We start from the raw sequence: 17,575 nt of genomic DNA on the forward strand, positions 1-17,575 counted from the left end.
CTCGCCCTCTGGGAGCTTACATTCAAGTTATGGAGGAAAGACATATATATGAAAATAATTATCAACCTAACCTTTCAATAAAAGCCTATAATGATAACCAAAAAGCTATAGGGTGATAAGTGGGACAAAGAATGTTCCTGCTTGGGAGAGCTTCTATTCTTGTGGGGAGGATGAGATGAGATACATGCATTTAAAAACTACCGTTGTGACAAGTACAGACCTACCTAAGGTAGCTGAGAAGACATGTCTGAGGAGGTGACATTTAAGGAGAACCTAGAAGGACATAAAGGGGGAGTCATAGTGAACAGCAAGTATAAGGCCCTCAGGCAGGAAAAAGCCTACCATATTCTAGATACTAATGGAAGAATCTAGTGTAGAGTAAGAAGAAGAGAGGCATTGATGGAACTGAGGCGGGAAGCCACCATGATAGAGTCCGCATTTCATTCTACTGTGAAAAGAAGCCACCATGATAGAGTCCTCATTTCATTCTACTGTGAAAAGAACAAAACAGCCGGAACAAACAACATTTAGAGGCAGTCCTAATCATGGCTGAGGGGGCTGAATGGAGATGGGGAAGGTTTCAAAGAAGAAGGTAACTGAAATTTCTAGAAGTATTTTAAAGTTGTTTTTATGTTGATCATAACAGTATTTGATTCTGTTAAGTGAGTCACTTAACTTACTCATTTACGCGTAAACCTGCCATCTTGATCGTATTCACTGTGGCAGTCAAGCTTAAATATCATATACAGATAAGTAATAGACATTTAGCTGGAAGGCAAAACGGAGGTCTTGGGGTAACTCATCCTGTGGTTGAATGTACTTTTCAGCATGACAGGTGCTCGGTGACATGGAAGAGTAATTGCTCCAATTACTCAATTTTCTTCTCACTTTTGTCTCATTATGTGAGGACATTTCATAATGTGTGTATTTTTCTGATTCATAGGTGTTTTTATGTATTTGCTTCTTGGAGTCACTAACATATGTCTAATAACTTTGATTGGTAGTTCCAATCATTTCATTTCCGTTGCCCTGGTGATCTCAGATTCGCTTTGATTTAAAATCATGTATCATTAATTAAGTATGTTGAGTCATCTCTGTGAAGAGTTCATTTGAAAGCAAAAAACAGCATCATCAAATAATTGAGGGCTTGTTAACTGCTTCCAGCTTGAAGCCAGCAAACCTTGCGAATCACAGTGACCTGGTGAGGGGGCAGGTGCCTAAGTGGCATTGTCCAAATAGTTTCCTAAGCTGTCTGGTTGCTTTTCCATCTTTGAATGAAGAAAGAAAACTTTGTTGGGGGCAGGGGTAATCTTTTAAGCTAAGTTGTACTGAAGAGCCCAATCCCTTTTTAATATACAGTGTTCGTACAAAGCAGTCTTACTCTAGATTTGCTGGTAAACACACTGGAATCCTGGCTTCCAGGCTGGGCTTTTCCAATAACTCTGTGACTTGTCAAGGTACGTCCCCTTCCTGAGCTTTATTTTCCTTATGTTTTAAGACAAAGGGGTTGCATTTAATAATCTGTGAAGAAATTTTGTTTGAGATGACATGGAGGATGATGTTGTGCTGTTTGTGATACTACTAAATATTGGCCTAGCTCTTTTATGTAGCCACTGTTATATTTATCGGTAAAAGTTACAGAGTAAAACAACTGGATCTTTTTTAAAAATTGGGATAAATGTTAACTTCATTAATTAAAAACACATTTAAAAGGTACATCACATTGGGATCAAGTGACTAAGTTTTGCTCTAGACCATTGCTTTCTCTATGTCTAGTTGGAAAAGGGAATACTGTATCTCTGTGAACATGAGTAGCTTAGGCCAAGTCATCAGGCTTAGACTTAACCCCTCTTCCGTTGCCATAACTGCCCCCCCAACCCCTGTCTTTGATCTTGGGGATTGCTGAGAGACCCAGAGGAGAGTAGGGATGGTTCAGGGCCAATCCAGTGCTGCCGTTGAGAAATCAGTTCTTAATGCAGGCTTGCCCACCTAAATGGTTAGTCAGTAGACCACCTTTTATAACAGGCCCCAGTTATTTCATAAATTGTGCTCAAAACAATCACCCCCCCGAAAGTCACTTACTCTTGTCACCTGCGTGTCTGAGTATGCCACCTGCCAGTGTCCGCGTGTCTGGATGTGTGGATTTGCATGTGTGCACTTGTCTTCTCCCAACTCTTGACCACTCCTGTGGGACTTTGCAGTCCTGAGGAGGTGGGCTGGGTGATCAAGGCCAAGGGCACTGACTATGTGGGTGCAATTTCCCAGCAGAGGCCTACCCCTCAGTAGCCGTCGTCACGGGGCTCAGCAACCTTCCTCAAAGCATGGGGCCTCACGGCCCAGATGTCAACCACGAGCCACTCTTACCATCTTATTTGTCTTGAAGAGTCAAGTCGAGCCTCTGAAACTGGAGGAGGCTTCGTGTAAATCATTATCTCCCTGATCACTGGAGTCGTTGGTCTCCCTCCGAGATTGGATAAATCTATTGTTGGGGAGGGCAGCAGAAGTCATTGCATCAATGTGGACAAATGGCTCAAATGAACAGAAGGAGGAGCGGTTTTCAGAGGATAGAGGTCACGTGCAAGAAGGGAATGCACTAGAAGGAGAAAAATGGCAGAAAACGTTGGACTAAGCCAGGGAAAGAAGAATCCCATTCCTTTTCCTGTTTTGATGAGCTGGCTGCTTTACAAGCCTCCTCTCCCTTTTATAGAGAGAATACTCCTTGAAAGCTTTGCATCCTCATCCCTTTTGTAGAGAAGTAGAATTAAGGTGCCCGCCTGCCCTAGTGCTGGGGTCCTGTGGGAAGTGCCCTGCCAGTCCTGTTGCTGCCATTGCACATAGAGCCACTGTTCTGGCTGAGGGAGCCCTGGGAATAAATGGATTTGATATAACAGTTTTAATTGTTGACGTAGAATATCCTCAAGTTCAGAACTTCCACAGACCCGAGTGAGGTGTTGCCCATACGATGTCACTTCTGGTTAAGAAGTCCACAGTGTTTCTAGCTCTTGTGTCAGTGTGACACCAAGCTATGGATATATTGGCTTTCCTTCTGTTTTGCCTGAACTGACTGATGTTTGGGGCATTGAGTAGAGACAGCCTGAGACCCAAAGCTGAGCCATTAACTCCCAGATGTTCACAATTTCCAAGGAAATGTTCTATGCCTGTGGTTATTACTCACATGGCTCCTTAAATGCTCTCATCTTGGCACCTTTTGCGCTTGCTGAATTCAATTTGAGGAAAGAACAGGCGAGAGAATTTTGTGGAAAGCAATTATCCTGTACTTTTGTGACCTTCATGCTTTCCCCATCATGATGAATTTGGGGGCTGGTTCTCGTATCGGTCAGCATGTCACTCCTATTAGAATTTTGTTGTATGTTACAGATAACCAGTTGTATCTAATTAAACAATAATGATGGCAGCGCAAGGCATTTTCTGGGAATTAATGACCAGCTGGGAAAAGCTGATGGCTGGAGAGTCAGCAGAAGGCTATTAGCTTCAGTCTGCCATTAATCTCCAGAAATGCCCATTTGTGACGTCATTGTTGGTATTGAAAAACGAGAGTGGAAGACAGTTTCCTGATGTTTATCGTGTGCTTCTGAATGACAGGTTCCCTATGTGTTATCAAAAAGTTGTTCTTTTCTTCTTAATCTTCCAATTGTCCTTTCGTCTTAAAATATGTTTCTTATACACAGTGCGTGAAAATGGAATTTCTTAGCTTCTAGATAATCACGGGAGTTTCTTTTTTTAAAGAGTTCCAAGTTTGGGAGGTTTTCTTTAAATATTTTGGGTGGTAAAACCAGAATTGGTCTTCAGCTGTGATGTTGGAATTTGATAAGTGTCTGTATTATCCTAACTCTCTGCTCATAGCAGGAAATGGTTGCAAATGTTTTGAATAGCAGCTGTTGCTAGCAACGATGTGCATTTCACAATGAGATTCTATGGAGTTATAGTCACATTCCTTGTAGATGAAGGGGACTCTCTGCCAGGAAAAACTGTGATGGTGTGCCTATATAATATTTTTGATTACTGCTGCCGAATGCTAGTCGAAAATAGAGAGCTGACTAAAATATTCATCACCTTCTTGCATAATTTAATGACTTATAAAGGAAGACAACAATTCCACATACAAGCCATCTATCAAAAACTTGTTCTAAACTCATAATGCTAATTTAAAAGTTTTGTTGGTTTTTCTATCATTTTTTTTTACCCCAACATGAAAGAAAGTTCTTAAAGGTCATTAACATCCCAGCCAATGAGCTGGGAATGTTTTGCCAAACACAGAAGCTCCAGGTCCCGCCAAATTTCAACCAGAAGCTGTTTATATTTTGCAAACATCATAGCGTTATTCTCCCGATAAGAAGGTTGCTGGTGGTATCGCTCCTTCTAGATGCATGCTAAGTGTATGCGTTTGGGGGAGTAGGATGAGTCAGCATGCCATTAATCACAGCTTTAGAGGCACTGACTCACTCCTGGCAAAATGGAATGGCCTCATTGGGAAGGGTGTGAAAGAGGAAAAAAAAAATCCATTCTGGGGTCAGTTCCCTGTTTCTGCCAGTGCAGATCGAATTTGCACGCCGCCCCCACCCCGCCCGGCTTGGTGGGTGGTTTTCAGGCTGAAGAATGTTGCATTGGGGACCCTTTAAAATCAGACCCCATGTTTTTTCAGGGAGAAAATGCTAGGTGTTCACAATCTTGCTTAGGAAATGCAGAAAGGGTCTGGAAAGAAAAGGTGAGCTGAGAGGGGCTTGGTATCTATCTAAGGCCAAATTTGGTGAACCAGGTCCTGCTCTCCCACTGTTCAACAAGGTAGGTCTTTGATCCAGGTCCGGTGTTGATTGGGAGGCTCGCAAGTAGACTTTCTTGTCCTCATTAAGGGGTCCTGAATATCTGAAGAATATCTGCAACAGCCCCAGTTCTCTTTGAAAATCAAAGACTAAAGAGCAGCACCCTTGAATCTTCTGTCTGACTGGGTATGTGATGGGCTAAAGTCACTAAAGTCAGGTTCTCCCGGGAGCAGACCATGGAAAGAAACCTCAACTAAATACATCGCTAAGTGGTGGACCTCAGCTGGTTCAACCTGCAAATATCTCCATTGTATCTGAAATTGAAACGTGTGAGCGCTACTCGGTGTTCATTTAGATACAGTATGGTTATTGGTATTAAAATGTTTCATTGTACTTGTAGCACAGTTTCACGCCCTTAAATTTTCGTTATGCTAACAACAGAGGTATATGGAGTTGAGTAAGCTATTCCCAGGGCTTTATTATTTTAACATCAGCCCCTAAAAATAACATCAGCAAGCTAGTAAATGTTTTTCTTTGCAACTTTTCTTAGGAATGTTGTTTCTTTAGTCTTCCCTGGGAGTAGATGTGATTTGAGACGCTCGCTGCTTTCCTGAAGCTCTAACTTGAGTTCATTTTGTTATGTGGTGACCACAGTTCTGGATGACGCCCCCCCTGGCACACAGGAATACATTATGTTACGGCAAGATTCCATCCAATCTGCGGAATTAAAGAAAAAAGAGTCCCCCTTTCGTGCTAAGTGTCACGAAATCTTCTGCTGCCCGCTGAAGCAAGTACACCACAAAGAAAACACAGAGCCCGAAGGTTTGTGCACAACGGACGCGTGTTTTTGCTTGTTTTCTCTCGTTCTTCTTTCTTTCTCTTTCTTTTTGACTGTGCATTGCCCGTCTGGTGTGCTGTGTGTTGTTCGGCCCGGGACGGAGTTAGGAGGCCCCTGGCTCGCCGGTGAATGTGTTATGCAGGCTCAGATGGAACACTGTATAATACAGTCATCCCCGGCACGGCGCGCAGCCGCCTCCTGCTTCTCGCAGCTGAACCTGGTTCAGCTGCTGTCCTTACATTGCCCCATTTTGGCTGCTCAAGTTGCTTGCTCCTGTAGCCGACATCTGGCCAAGTCTGTTCCCATCACCTTGCATTCCTGAAACAGCAGTCGGCTGAGGAATGACACTTCTAAAGTGACAGAATGAGAAGATGGTTCCAAATTCTCTGACTCTCCTCCGCTCCATAAAGCTTCTGCATTGTGCTTGAAGAATGCTCATGACCTCCTTAGTCGGCTGAAGCAGGCCCTGACGCCCCGTGTAATGCACGCCCAGTTGCACTTTGCCATAGTCAAATGCATGCCTCAAGGAAACCATGAGTCGTTTGTTTTTCTTTGCAGCTCAAGTACAGGTTTGAAAAATTCCACTTGCCGGTACTTAAACTGAGGTCAATAGCGTGTTCATTGCCATCCATGCTACAAATCTATCTCTAAAATCCCCGCTACAAATCTCTCTCTAAAGTACCTCGTCTGTCTAGAGTCTTCGAACGTTATCCCCACTTTTTTGCATATATCAAACAGGGACATTTTCACATCACAAGATGTGGTCAGCTCTTTGCCATTTGTGTACGTTTCAACTTCCAAAGAGACATTTGAGAAGCCTACTGTGTATGCTAAGTACTTACCGTAGAGCAGCCTGGGTTCCCTCCGCATCAAGTACTGGTTATGCGGTTTCCCAGTGAATGACACTGGAAGTGACAAAATGCCCCTGTCCTTGGGCAGTTGGTGTAGACTTGTGCATAAATGGCTCTGGGGTGATTTCTAAAAGCGACTTTGTTCCTATTTCGAGTCGCCCTTTTGCAACATGATGGGTGTCTGCCTTACAACTGTCTTTCTGACCTAGAAAGAACTGCCACCGTGTTCTGTGTAAAGTTTGGTGCGTAAGAAAACAACTCCAAATTGACTCTGGTCCATGGTTGTGGAATCAGTTTTTTACATCTCTAAGCCCCCCTTCTCCTCACTTCCAAATAGAATTTTAAATGTTCATTGGCAGAAAAGGAGAAGCGTACATTTTTCTATGTTCATGTATATTTCAGCAATAGAATAGAATATTTGCATTTGTTTCTACCCACGCTTTGGTATCCAAGCTGTCTAATTTGGGGATGAGTTCTGATGTCAACACTTAACTCATCTGGAGATGGAGATGGTGACCCTTTACAGTGAGTGAAATGGATCTTTTGGTGGTTTGGTAGAGAGGATACCAACTTGACCTAAAACTTTCAACCAGCGACAATTATTTAACTATTTATAATGCATTCCAATATTTTCTCCTTTCTTTTCTCTAAAATTACTTATACTTGCAAATACACACACACACACAAACACACATAAAACCAGTATCTGTGTGATAGCTATATACCATTTATTATATAGTCATATATATTAAACATATATAACATAATTAAATGTATGTGATACAGATACTGTACTGTTTTTCTACTTGCACATAAGCGTAGAAAACCAAATTTGGTTACAGGAAGAGAAAGAAGCAATTTAAGAAACACCTGGTTAAATTCAGTCGAGCAATCAGTCTAGAAAGTTACTTCAAATTATTTTAACAGTACTCAGATTTAAGAAAAATACAGCTGAATAACCTAAATTTAAGCCCCCATCCCTTTTCTTATTACGTACAATTTTACCAGGATCTGTGGATTTTCAAAATATCACCTGGAGCATACTGTGTATACTGTTAGAAATGTTTTCAGATATGAAGAATTCTTTAGAGGATGGGTAGCGGTAAAACTCCTTATACAAAGTTTGGATAGTTTTTAATCTGTCATTTCATCCACATGTTGAGTGGCTGCCATCATGCTTAATGTGACTGTCATCCTTTCCCTTGGACGCTTTGATGATGGGCATTGTCTTCTTTCAGATTGAAGATTTTCCTTATCTCGCTCTCCTTCCAGGTCCTCTGGAATAGTGAAGCTAATATTTCCCTCCTTGCTCCTATGGATTATTCGTAAATAGTATTAGACTCATTACAGGCTTTCTGGAATGCCATTTGAATAATACTGCTTACAATTTTACTGTCCCCCCTTCATACAAGACCCCAGAAGTTAATGGCAAAACCAGACCTTGAAATGAAAACACTTGATCTCTGTACAAATTAGCAGGGTCCAGAAGACCCTAGACAGGGCAAAAGCAGTGGTGCTGTGGAAGAGATCTAGGATAAATAAGGAAACTGTGCCGAGAAATTAACATGCTTACTTCACGTATGATACCAAAGCTCGTCACTTCCAGGCAGTGAAGTAACCGCGGGTTTGGAAGGGTTCAGTGGTCATTCTGGCGACCCGGTTTTTAAATGCTGCAAAGTACAGTCTTTCATTTTCTCTTACAATTGCTGTAACGTGTTATTGCTAATTAGTAGAAATAAAAGGCCTCTTGATTACAAATAGAATCTTAATTCTAAACTATATCCACACTTGGAAACATTTTATTCTCATGTGAAGCATTTTTGAAGAGATTTCCTCTTGTGGTTTCTGGGCCAAAGTACGAGACCTTAACTGACCTTGGCCGTGGATGCCTACCAGTTCCACTTCATGTGAAGGCAATGGACAGGATGACCTCTTCTAATGAGGTGGTTCTTACGTAACCTCAAGTGAAAAACGAAAACTGCATTGAAATTTGGGAGGAAAATAAAAGTTTGAATTGGGTAAGTTTTAGAAATGTTGAAATTAGGTCAAAGAGCTTTTATGGGTATTATGATAAAGTGGCAATTAATTTTCTTCTTACTGAATTGATAAAAATCGACCAACTGTTTTTTTATTATTAGAGACAAAGTCTTGGTGTTTCATTTTATCGGTGATGTCTTTGTGCGGGCCAGATTATCCCCATAGCTCATGACTGCCTGAGATTCGCTACAGATCATTTCTTTACAGTTCACAGTCTCCTGTCTTTCAAAAGGTATTTTTGTATCATGTCCAGGGCCCTCAGAAGCCGTGTGAAACAATACATTGAAGGATGGAACTATCCTACTGGCTTTTCAGGATACTCTAAAGCCACATTACACTTCGCCAAAAGCAGGTTTCTATTTCTGAGCAGCCAATTCCAAAATAAGTTCTTTAATCTGTTCCAAATGCTTGTGATTTTCAGTGATATGATAATTTCCATAAAAACCACTTATGATGTAATCTTATGAGAGTGCTGGAATTTGGCTGAAGACGCACATACAAGTATCTGAGAGTCTAATGTGGCCCAGTACCAGCAACGCTCTTTGTTATAAGAAAGCCACATGGAGAGTGGAGGCTGTTACCAGAACCTTCCTTCTTACTGTTCCAGGAGCCTTTTGAAAAGAGAAAATACAATCCTTGTAGCTTGATTCTTTTCTTTCATTGTCATGTGTGCCAAAATGAAATCGCTGGATTCGAGTAACATCTGAGAGCCAGTCATCGGGCTTTTACTGATGTTCGAAGATTGTTCGGAAGCATTACACCAAGATATACGTGCTTGGAAGTCGATACTGTTGAAGATCTACGGAGAAAAAGAAATCGTGGATTTCCAGCATTTGCTTCTAGGATTAAAAATCCTGATTACAGTAGTAAATTTGAAGGAGATAACATCATACGGGAGAATATGACAGAGCTTGGGGGTTTGTCACTCACCGTCTTTTGATCAAGCATTTGGCCTTTTTCTTGCAGCCCTGTTTTCATGTGATTTAAATATATATATATATATATATATATATATATATATATATATATATATATATATATATATTCCATCTCCCTTAGGACATCTGTAACCTTTTAATTCAGAGAGGCGTCCAACCATAGTGACTTTGGTTGGAGGAGAAGAGAATCTGGGCTCCAGAGTGGTGGTGAGGTATGGCAGCGTTGACCAACTGAAAGAAAGCAAAATTATGTGGCAGATGTTAAGGGGGCATATTTGTAACTAGTGCCAACGACTGTTACTCTGATGTTGCCTTGCTTTCTTTACACCCGAAAGAGAATACATCCCTGTGAATATCACCAGTCGCCCAAATGGTAGGAGAGGAAGAAAGTAGAAGAATATTGAGGAACATGCGAAGGGAAATGTCCTTATTTTCATCCCTACTTCTTCTTTAAATTTGTTGTCTCCTGTTGTGTGTCTTCGTCATTTGAATAATAACGAGCCTTTTGAGAAAAATGGGTCTAGTACCCATTTGAATTAATAGTTTGATAAAAATGAAGCAACCTCTGATGCTTGACACCTTGAAGATGTCTTGACTTTCAGAAAGCACGTGACTGGGTTCCATGTCTGCCCCCTTGAGGATGAGAACTGAAGGGTTATTCATTCCTATTTTATTAGGAAAACATGGAGCCATATGTTTGGGTGGCTCTGAAGAGATAAAAGACTTTATTCTTAATCTTTTAATTTCAAAGTAACTATGACTTAGGGTCCCCTTGCCTTTGATGTGTTACCTGAAGGATGGCAAAACGACACCAGAGAGTTTTCTTTGCTCATTGAAGCAAATGGCAGCTTCATTGCAGAGTCACAAGAAAGATTTTAAAACTGGTCCAAATTGAAAACAAATTAAAGCCAGAAATCTGAAGGCCTTGGTGATTAGTAACAAGTAAACACTGTCCTCTCCCCAGAAAGTATTCAAATGTGTTCCTCTCTGTTGCATGTCGGCTATTTCTTAATAGACGACTTATGTCCTAAAACGTTAGGAGACTAGTAGTGGCACATTCTCTCTTGTGTCCTATTTCCCACCTATGGCAGCAAACGAAATTAAATCCTACTTGGGGGATAGTTTCTACTCTCTGGAAAACTCATAATTTGATCAAGGAAGTATACTTAACAGCCAGTAATTCAATTGGCGGCCAGGATGGGCATTTATTATTCTCTTTTTAGTTATATGCATCTCAACTCGGTCTCCAGGCTGGCCTTTACAGTAGAAACGAACAACCACTCGTTCCTAGAAAATACGATCCACTTTTTAAAGCAACGGGTCTCCTTTCTTACTTGAGCCTAGGTGTTTCCATCGAGCTGGCGGTGACATTTTCCTGAGGTTTCCCTTGGTTAATATCGAAGGCAGATATTTCTCGTGTATGAAGCCAACGCTGATGACCCATTTCAAGTTTTTTTGTGTTTAAAATAACACTCCTCTGGGAAAATGCTCTGAAAGGTCTATTGGATGAATGACAGTGTATGGTGGTGATTTTGATTAAAGAAAAAAAAGTGAAAATCTAAGTGCCGATTCTTGAAAACCTCATCCATCCATATGGGTACTGCCCCCTTCAAAGCTATTACTTCTGAGTAATAGTAGTTACTATGATAGTATTTGGCTTCTGAGGCTCTGATATCTCAGCAAGTCCCCTTGTTTGTTTGTTTCTCTTCACAGCCAGTTGATAAACCACTTAAGAAAAGATGCCATTCTGACCCAGCATGATAGGACCCAGGTAGGCTATGTTCCTTGTCCAAAAAGGCATAGCCTGAATGACTTCCAGCTATTTCCCCAAACCAAGCCCAACCCTAATGTATGGACGTCTCCCTGCATTCAGGAGATACACAGGAATCTGCTGTTGCCTCTGATCCACTTTTCTCTCTGTCTTTGGTTTTAAAGGATAAGTTGCTTGCCTGGTTGAAGAGAATGTGGGGACTAACTATACTCTCTTTTGCATGTTCTTAAATAATTAGCAGGTTGATATTTTCCACAGTATGTTTCATGAAACATTGATCACATATCTATGTGAAAAGATAGACTGTATGGTCAAGTGCATGTTTCCCAAACTCCACACCACTCTTAGAGAGTCTCAGTTCATAAGAGTAGATTAAAAGTTTTGGGGAGCCTTACGGATCAGGAATCTGACTTCGGGCAATTCAGTGGTATATATTTTCCAGCTACCAAATGCTCTTTGTTCATAACACCTATCAGTGTCCCACAAATACACTTTGGGAAACGCCACGCTGGCCCCATGGAGCATCAGTGTATCCCACATCACAGCTGGGCTTTGACAATGTCATCCACTTTGGAAATGGATGTTGTTCCTTATCTCTCTGCCCCCCCCCCCCCACTGTCTTTAGGGAAGTGCTCCTCAAAGTGTGGTTCCACGGATCAGTGCTGGGTCTGAAATGACTTGTTACAAGTCAGTGATAAGATAAGGAGCTTGTGCAAGAATGTAAATCAATGCACTGCTTGCTTCCCCAAGAAAGTATTGCTGTCTTGCGGTGAACACTGACGTCAGCAGGATGAAATAAACAAGTGTGCTTAGTGACAGCATTCACAGGTCAGCACTAAGTCTGTGGACCGTACTTTGAGCGACACTGCTTTAGATTACTTAGATGATTCTCAGCCCTGGCTGCACACTGGAATCACCTGAGGACCTGTGGAATAATATTGATGCCGGAGCCCCACATCAGACCAAAACCAACCAGCTAACCAATAACTTGTCCAAACAAAAACCCTGCAAAATCTCTCGTGGCAGAGGTAGTGTTTAAAAAGCTCCCCAGGTGATTCTAATGTGCTAACAGGGTTGGGATCGCTGCCTTAGGAAAAAATCACCTTGGCATAAGGTCTGGTGTGTGATGTCAACTGTCAATTCAGAATTCTTATCATGCTGATTGCATGGGCCTCTTTAGGAGGTGCCCTGTGATGAGAGGGCACTGCTGGACAGGCAGCACTTATATGACCTTTAGAACTTGTGGCCATGTAAGGTAGCCGTCATTCTCAACATGCACGCGTGCGCGCACATGCTTGCGCGCTCACACACGCTCCTTTCTGTTGATTGTTTCCTTTGCCGTGAGAAGCCTTTTATTTTGATGAGTTCCCAATAGTTTATTTTTGCTTTTGTCTCCTTTGCCTCGGAAGACATATCTAGTAAGAAGTTGCCGTGGCCGAGGTCAAAGAGGTGCCTGTGTTCTCCTCTAGGATTTTGGTGGTTTCCAGTCTCACATTGAGATCTTTCATCCATTTTGAGTTTATTTTTGTGTATGGTATAAGAAAGTAGTCCTGTTTCATTCTTCTTCATGTAGTTGTCCAGTGTTTCCAACACCATTTGTTGAAGGGACTGTCTTTTTTCATTGGATCTTCTTTCCTGCTTTGTCAAAGTTTAGTTGACCATAGAGCTGAGGGTCCATTTCTGGAGTCTCTATTCTGTTCCATTGATCTGTGTGTCTGTTTTTGTGCCAGAACCATACAGTCTTGGTCACTACAGCTTTGTAATAACTTGAAGTCTGGAATTCTGATGCCTCCAGCTTTGCTTTTCTTTTTCAAGATTGCTTTGGTTATTCAGGCTCTTTTGTGTTTCCATACAAATTTTAGGATTGCTTGTTTTAGCGCTGTGAAAAATGCTGGTGGTATTTTGATAGGGATTGCATTAAAAGCGTAGATTGCTTTGGGTAGTAAAGGCATTTTAACAATATTTGTTTTTCCCCATGAGCATGGAATGTCTTTTCCATTTCTTTGTGTCTTCTTCAGTTGCTTTCATCAGTATTTTCTAGTTTTCAGAGTACAAATCTTTTACCTCTTTGGTTGGGTTTATTCCTAGGTATCTGATGGTTTTTGGTGCAATTGTATATGGGATCGAGTCCTTGATTTCTCTTTCTGCTGCTTCACTATTGGCACACACCCGTTTCTGAAGTTCCCTTGCCTCCTTGCCGCTCTGTGCTTTTAGAAAAATAATCAGGCTTCTCCATAGGAGCGTGGTAATCTGCCACCTTGTGACCAACATCCTTTTTTGCAAGCAATTGTTGCTACACGTGTCTTCTCAAACTATGGTTCAGCTTGCAAATGTGGGTGGGAGAGTTTCTCAGGACCACGTATGAGTGTAGCTGAAGAAGAGAGGGAGAAGAAGAATGTATGAATATGCCAGAAAAGTACAATTACTTCTTTGCTTGATTGTTCCTGCTCTTGGTGAGATCACAAAAGTTGGCTCAAACTGCTCATGACCTGAGTGTCTGTCCCTGAGTTGCACCAGAGGCTGTCGTCGTTGAGACATTGTCCTCTTACCAAGTAGACATCACCAGCTTCTGCAGCATAAAATCATGACAGCAGCATGTACGTGAAACTGACTTTGACATGATCAGGAGACTTTGATTGCTATCCGTGTTTCCGAATCCTCCCTAGCGCTGTATTCTCCACTGATTGTGTTCATTTGTTATACTCTGTGGCCTTTCTTAGTGTGCTTCAGAATACGCAGCTTGAATAATGCCCATGGGAAAGTGCGGAACAAGAAGTATAACATCCTGCATTTTATCAACACTTACCCTTGTCTTGCTTCACAGCTGATATCCACACTCTCTCCAACACATCACAATCACATGTCCGCTTGCACCCATGTGCTGGCATATTTCTACTTACTAGCCTCAGCTATTTTAAGATATATATTCTTGGAACAGCTTCAGGTCATCCTTCAAGCCCATCCAGCTTTGGAAGCAACAAGTGTACGTTGGCTGGAAGACCAGATCCCCACAGAGGAGGGGAAAGAGCCCAGTTCCCCTTAGCTGCTTCTCCGTATAGTCACTTCCCTAATAAATGACAGGACTTGATTTGAAACTGGTTTTTCTGGCGTCTAAAGCCCATATCCTTTTCCCTCTATGGCTGCTCCGTATGCCGTATGCTCGGTGCTCACCCTCTTGCCTTACACGAGTTTATTGTAATGGTGATTTCAGGGCAGAAGAGCTATGTTAGGTTTAAAGGACAGGCAATGCTGTCCACACTCCATTCTCAAGCTACGCTGTGGAAAGGAGTTGTCATAAGTGGAAGGGACTCTGGAGGTATTTGTTAATTCTGTGAGCCTAGAGTTGGGTGTATGGCGGCACTCGAAAGAAGTAGGTGAAATGGCCCTTACCTTCAAGGTGATGATTTCACCTAGGACACACAAAAAAGAGTAGAGTGATTAGTGAAGAGCTAAATTCAGTTTGAATGCAATAAAACTGTCCTTAGATTAAAAAACAACAACAACAACATCGGCAGGTTACTTGCCTAATCTCCTTTCTTTAAGCTGGGAGATGCTCTTTTACCTGTAATGGTAGAAATGAGGAAAGGTCATTTCTAAGTAGTAAACAGCTGATTGAATTGCTTGATTTTTTTCTTAACTCAATAAAATTGCCACCATTGACAGGAATGTTATTAAGACTTGCTCTGAGCATTTTCTCAGTTCCCTAAGATTAGGTGTTACTTAGAGTAAGTCTGGATATTAGCAGTGAATTTTCTTTCATCATTTTTTGGAGCCCTACTCTCTAGCTGAAGGTAAATGACAATTAAAACAATAATTGAGAATTACTCCGAATTTACTACGTGCCAAGCATTTTACCTAATACTGTCTTAATTCTTACAACAGTCCTTAGAGTCAAGTAGGTATTTTTTTTCTGTCCATATTATGGTTGAGGAAACCAAGAGTCAGAGAGGTGAAATAAATTTGTCCATTGTCACCCGAGTGGGCAGTGGTAGAGCCAATACTCAAATGCAGCCTGTCTCACTCCTAAGACCATGGTCTCTCAGTTACAGGAAACTGTTTCCCGTAACAAGGCTGAACTAGAAATACCTTCCATTTTGTTCTCCAGTTACTCCAGTATCGGCTTACTGAGACAGATCGCCGGATACAGTAAGCAGGAGGGACCTCGTGCCTGTTGTCGGAGAAACAATAGAGTTAAAAGGTGCCTTGTTCTTCAGAGAAAAGAGAAACAGCCCGATTTAACTTTAACTTGTTTACAGGGCAGATTCTCAGTCAAATTTGACTTCGTCAAAATGCTTTTCACTCTGCCATATCAAAATTCGGATACATTCACTGTGCTGGTATACGTTGATTTCGCTGCAGGCCAGATCTTAATCCCCTCAGGCCAACTGACCTCCTACCTCAAAACCCCGTCTCACAAAGTATCTGTTGACCTAAGTCCCTGGATGATAAAACCTGCATCACAAAGTGAGAACTGACTTAAGGCACATGAAGAAAAAGTCCTGCCAAACTAGGTCGGGTCACTGTCAAGATATTGTTCTGTGTGACTTTCACAAGGAGTGAGATTGCGTGAAATGGTCCATTTCCCTCCAGAAGCATGAAGAAGGAGGTCTCAGGAATTTGTGTGATAGATTCTGTGCAGGACATTCTCTACTGTGCTTTGGTTAGTTGCTTAGCTATCAATTTTTAGCATCTTTCACGTGCCAGGCACTTGAGCTTTATTACCGTTAATCTTCCCAACCCACAAGGTGGGTGTCATCAATCTTGAAGGACGCGATGGGGAACACTGGAGCGCAGAGATACGCAGTCACTTGCTCAAAGTCATACAACTAATAAGTGTCTTAATTGGGATTTGAAGCCAAGTCTGTGTTGCTCCCAAGCCTGGTTGGTCTCTTCTCCATTGTGCTGCCCTAGCTTGTCTTATACCCTGACCCCTGACTCCCCCTTTCAGGTGTGAGGCATGAGAAAAGAGCTCCGCACCATCCTATCCACTGCTGGTGACACGTGCTGTGTGGAAGAAAACTATAGGACTGTCTTAACCTCTCGGCAGAGTGCACTTACCCAGTGCATCCCTTGAGAGACGTCTCGTGTGTTTCTCCACATCCTGCCCTGAATGCTGGTCTGAGCAGTAGGCCAGGGGTTAAACAAAGCATCTTTGAGATCTGTCACATGTTTCTTGCTTATAATTTTTTTAAAATTTCACTGCCTTTATTTCTTGGAATTTGGATAATCTTTCATGCACTCTATTGTTTCCTTCTGGAACTTATTTTTTTAATTGAAGTATAGGTGACAGGCAGTGTTATATTACTTTCAGGTGTACCGCATGGGGAATGCACAGTTCTGTACATTACTCAGTGCTTACTACAATAAGGGTAGTCACCATCCGTCCCTGTGTGTTATGACAGCACTATTGACTGTGTTTCCTATGCTGTGCTTTTCATCCCCGTGACTTCTTTACTTAATTAGTTTTTTTGAAGTATAATCGACACACAGTGTTACATTAGGTTCAAGTGTACAACATAGTGGTTTGACAACTCTCTACATTGTGTCGTGCTCACCACAAGTGTAACTGCCATCTGTCACCGTACAGATCTGTAACGGTACCATTGGACTCGTCACACGTTCTTGTCCTTTGCTCTTCCACCAACATCTACTAACTGTAGGTCATTTGTCCTGTAGTACTTCCTTAAATGAGATAACGCTTCGGAGCCATAGTTTTTCTCATGGAGCCACTAGCCCTGGAAGTGGCCTTAACTAGTTCTGCCATGAGCCGCCTCCCCAAGAACAGAGAAGGGGTGATGTACTGTTCTGGGAGAGGTGGGGTACACACAGATAAAGCCTCTTTGGAGTTCATCCATCTTTGAGCACTCCCAGTGGGAACTCAGAGGTTCCATCCTGACACCGGATTTTCGTGACGACCTTGGAGTAGAGCAGTCGTGCGCACCAGAGGTGGCCCCCTTTTAAGGGTAGTCTGTCTGCAGATATAGGGAGATTATAGGGACAGACATGTCTGTCATGGGGTTATTTGCTCCTTCTGTCCGTCTCTCCTGCTGCGCGCACAGGGGGCTTCCCCTGGATCAGGGCCGGAGCCTTGGCTGAGGATCTCAGTGGAGCCAGAGCTGTCTCAGTTCACCTCTATCAGAAACCTGCCGTTGTCCTTACGGTGGCACTGTTGAACTTTGCCCCTTCCGGAAACACAACACACTGGGACAAGTGAAATGTGCCTCTCGTGGTTGCTAGTTGCCATTTGAAGAAGGTAGTGAGCACACGCACATATGCACATCTTGAGTTAAAATAGCTTATTGAGAAAAACACAGACAGACAAGTAGTAGAGCTCACATGGTCCCTCTTCTGGAGCCCTT

At 42.2% G+C, this 17,575-nt stretch overlaps 1 protein-coding gene across 4 annotated transcripts in view; it reads left to right on the plus strand.

Annotated features, from left to right (window-relative positions):
• Positions 1–17,575, plus strand: part of FGF13 (fibroblast growth factor 13) — a 489,088-nt gene that overhangs the window by 295,551 nt on the left and 175,962 nt on the right. For 3 of the 4 annotated variants that reach the window (XM_087859452.1, XM_087859455.1, XM_087859453.1), the window contains exon 3: positions 5,436–5,603. The exons of the other annotated variant lie outside the window; for it this stretch is intronic. In XM_087859452.1, coding sequence (XP_087715578.1) covers positions 5,436–5,603 — 168 coding nt within the window. The remainder of the gene's footprint in view (positions 1–5,435; positions 5,604–17,575) is intronic. 4 annotated transcript variants of the gene reach the window in all.

This window comes from Ursus americanus, chromosome X (assembly GCF_024610735.1).
Source record: "Ursus americanus isolate L20-20 chromosome X, mUrsAme1.1.p, whole genome shotgun sequence".
Lineage (NCBI taxonomy): Eukaryota > Metazoa > Chordata > Mammalia > Carnivora > Ursidae > Ursus > Ursus americanus.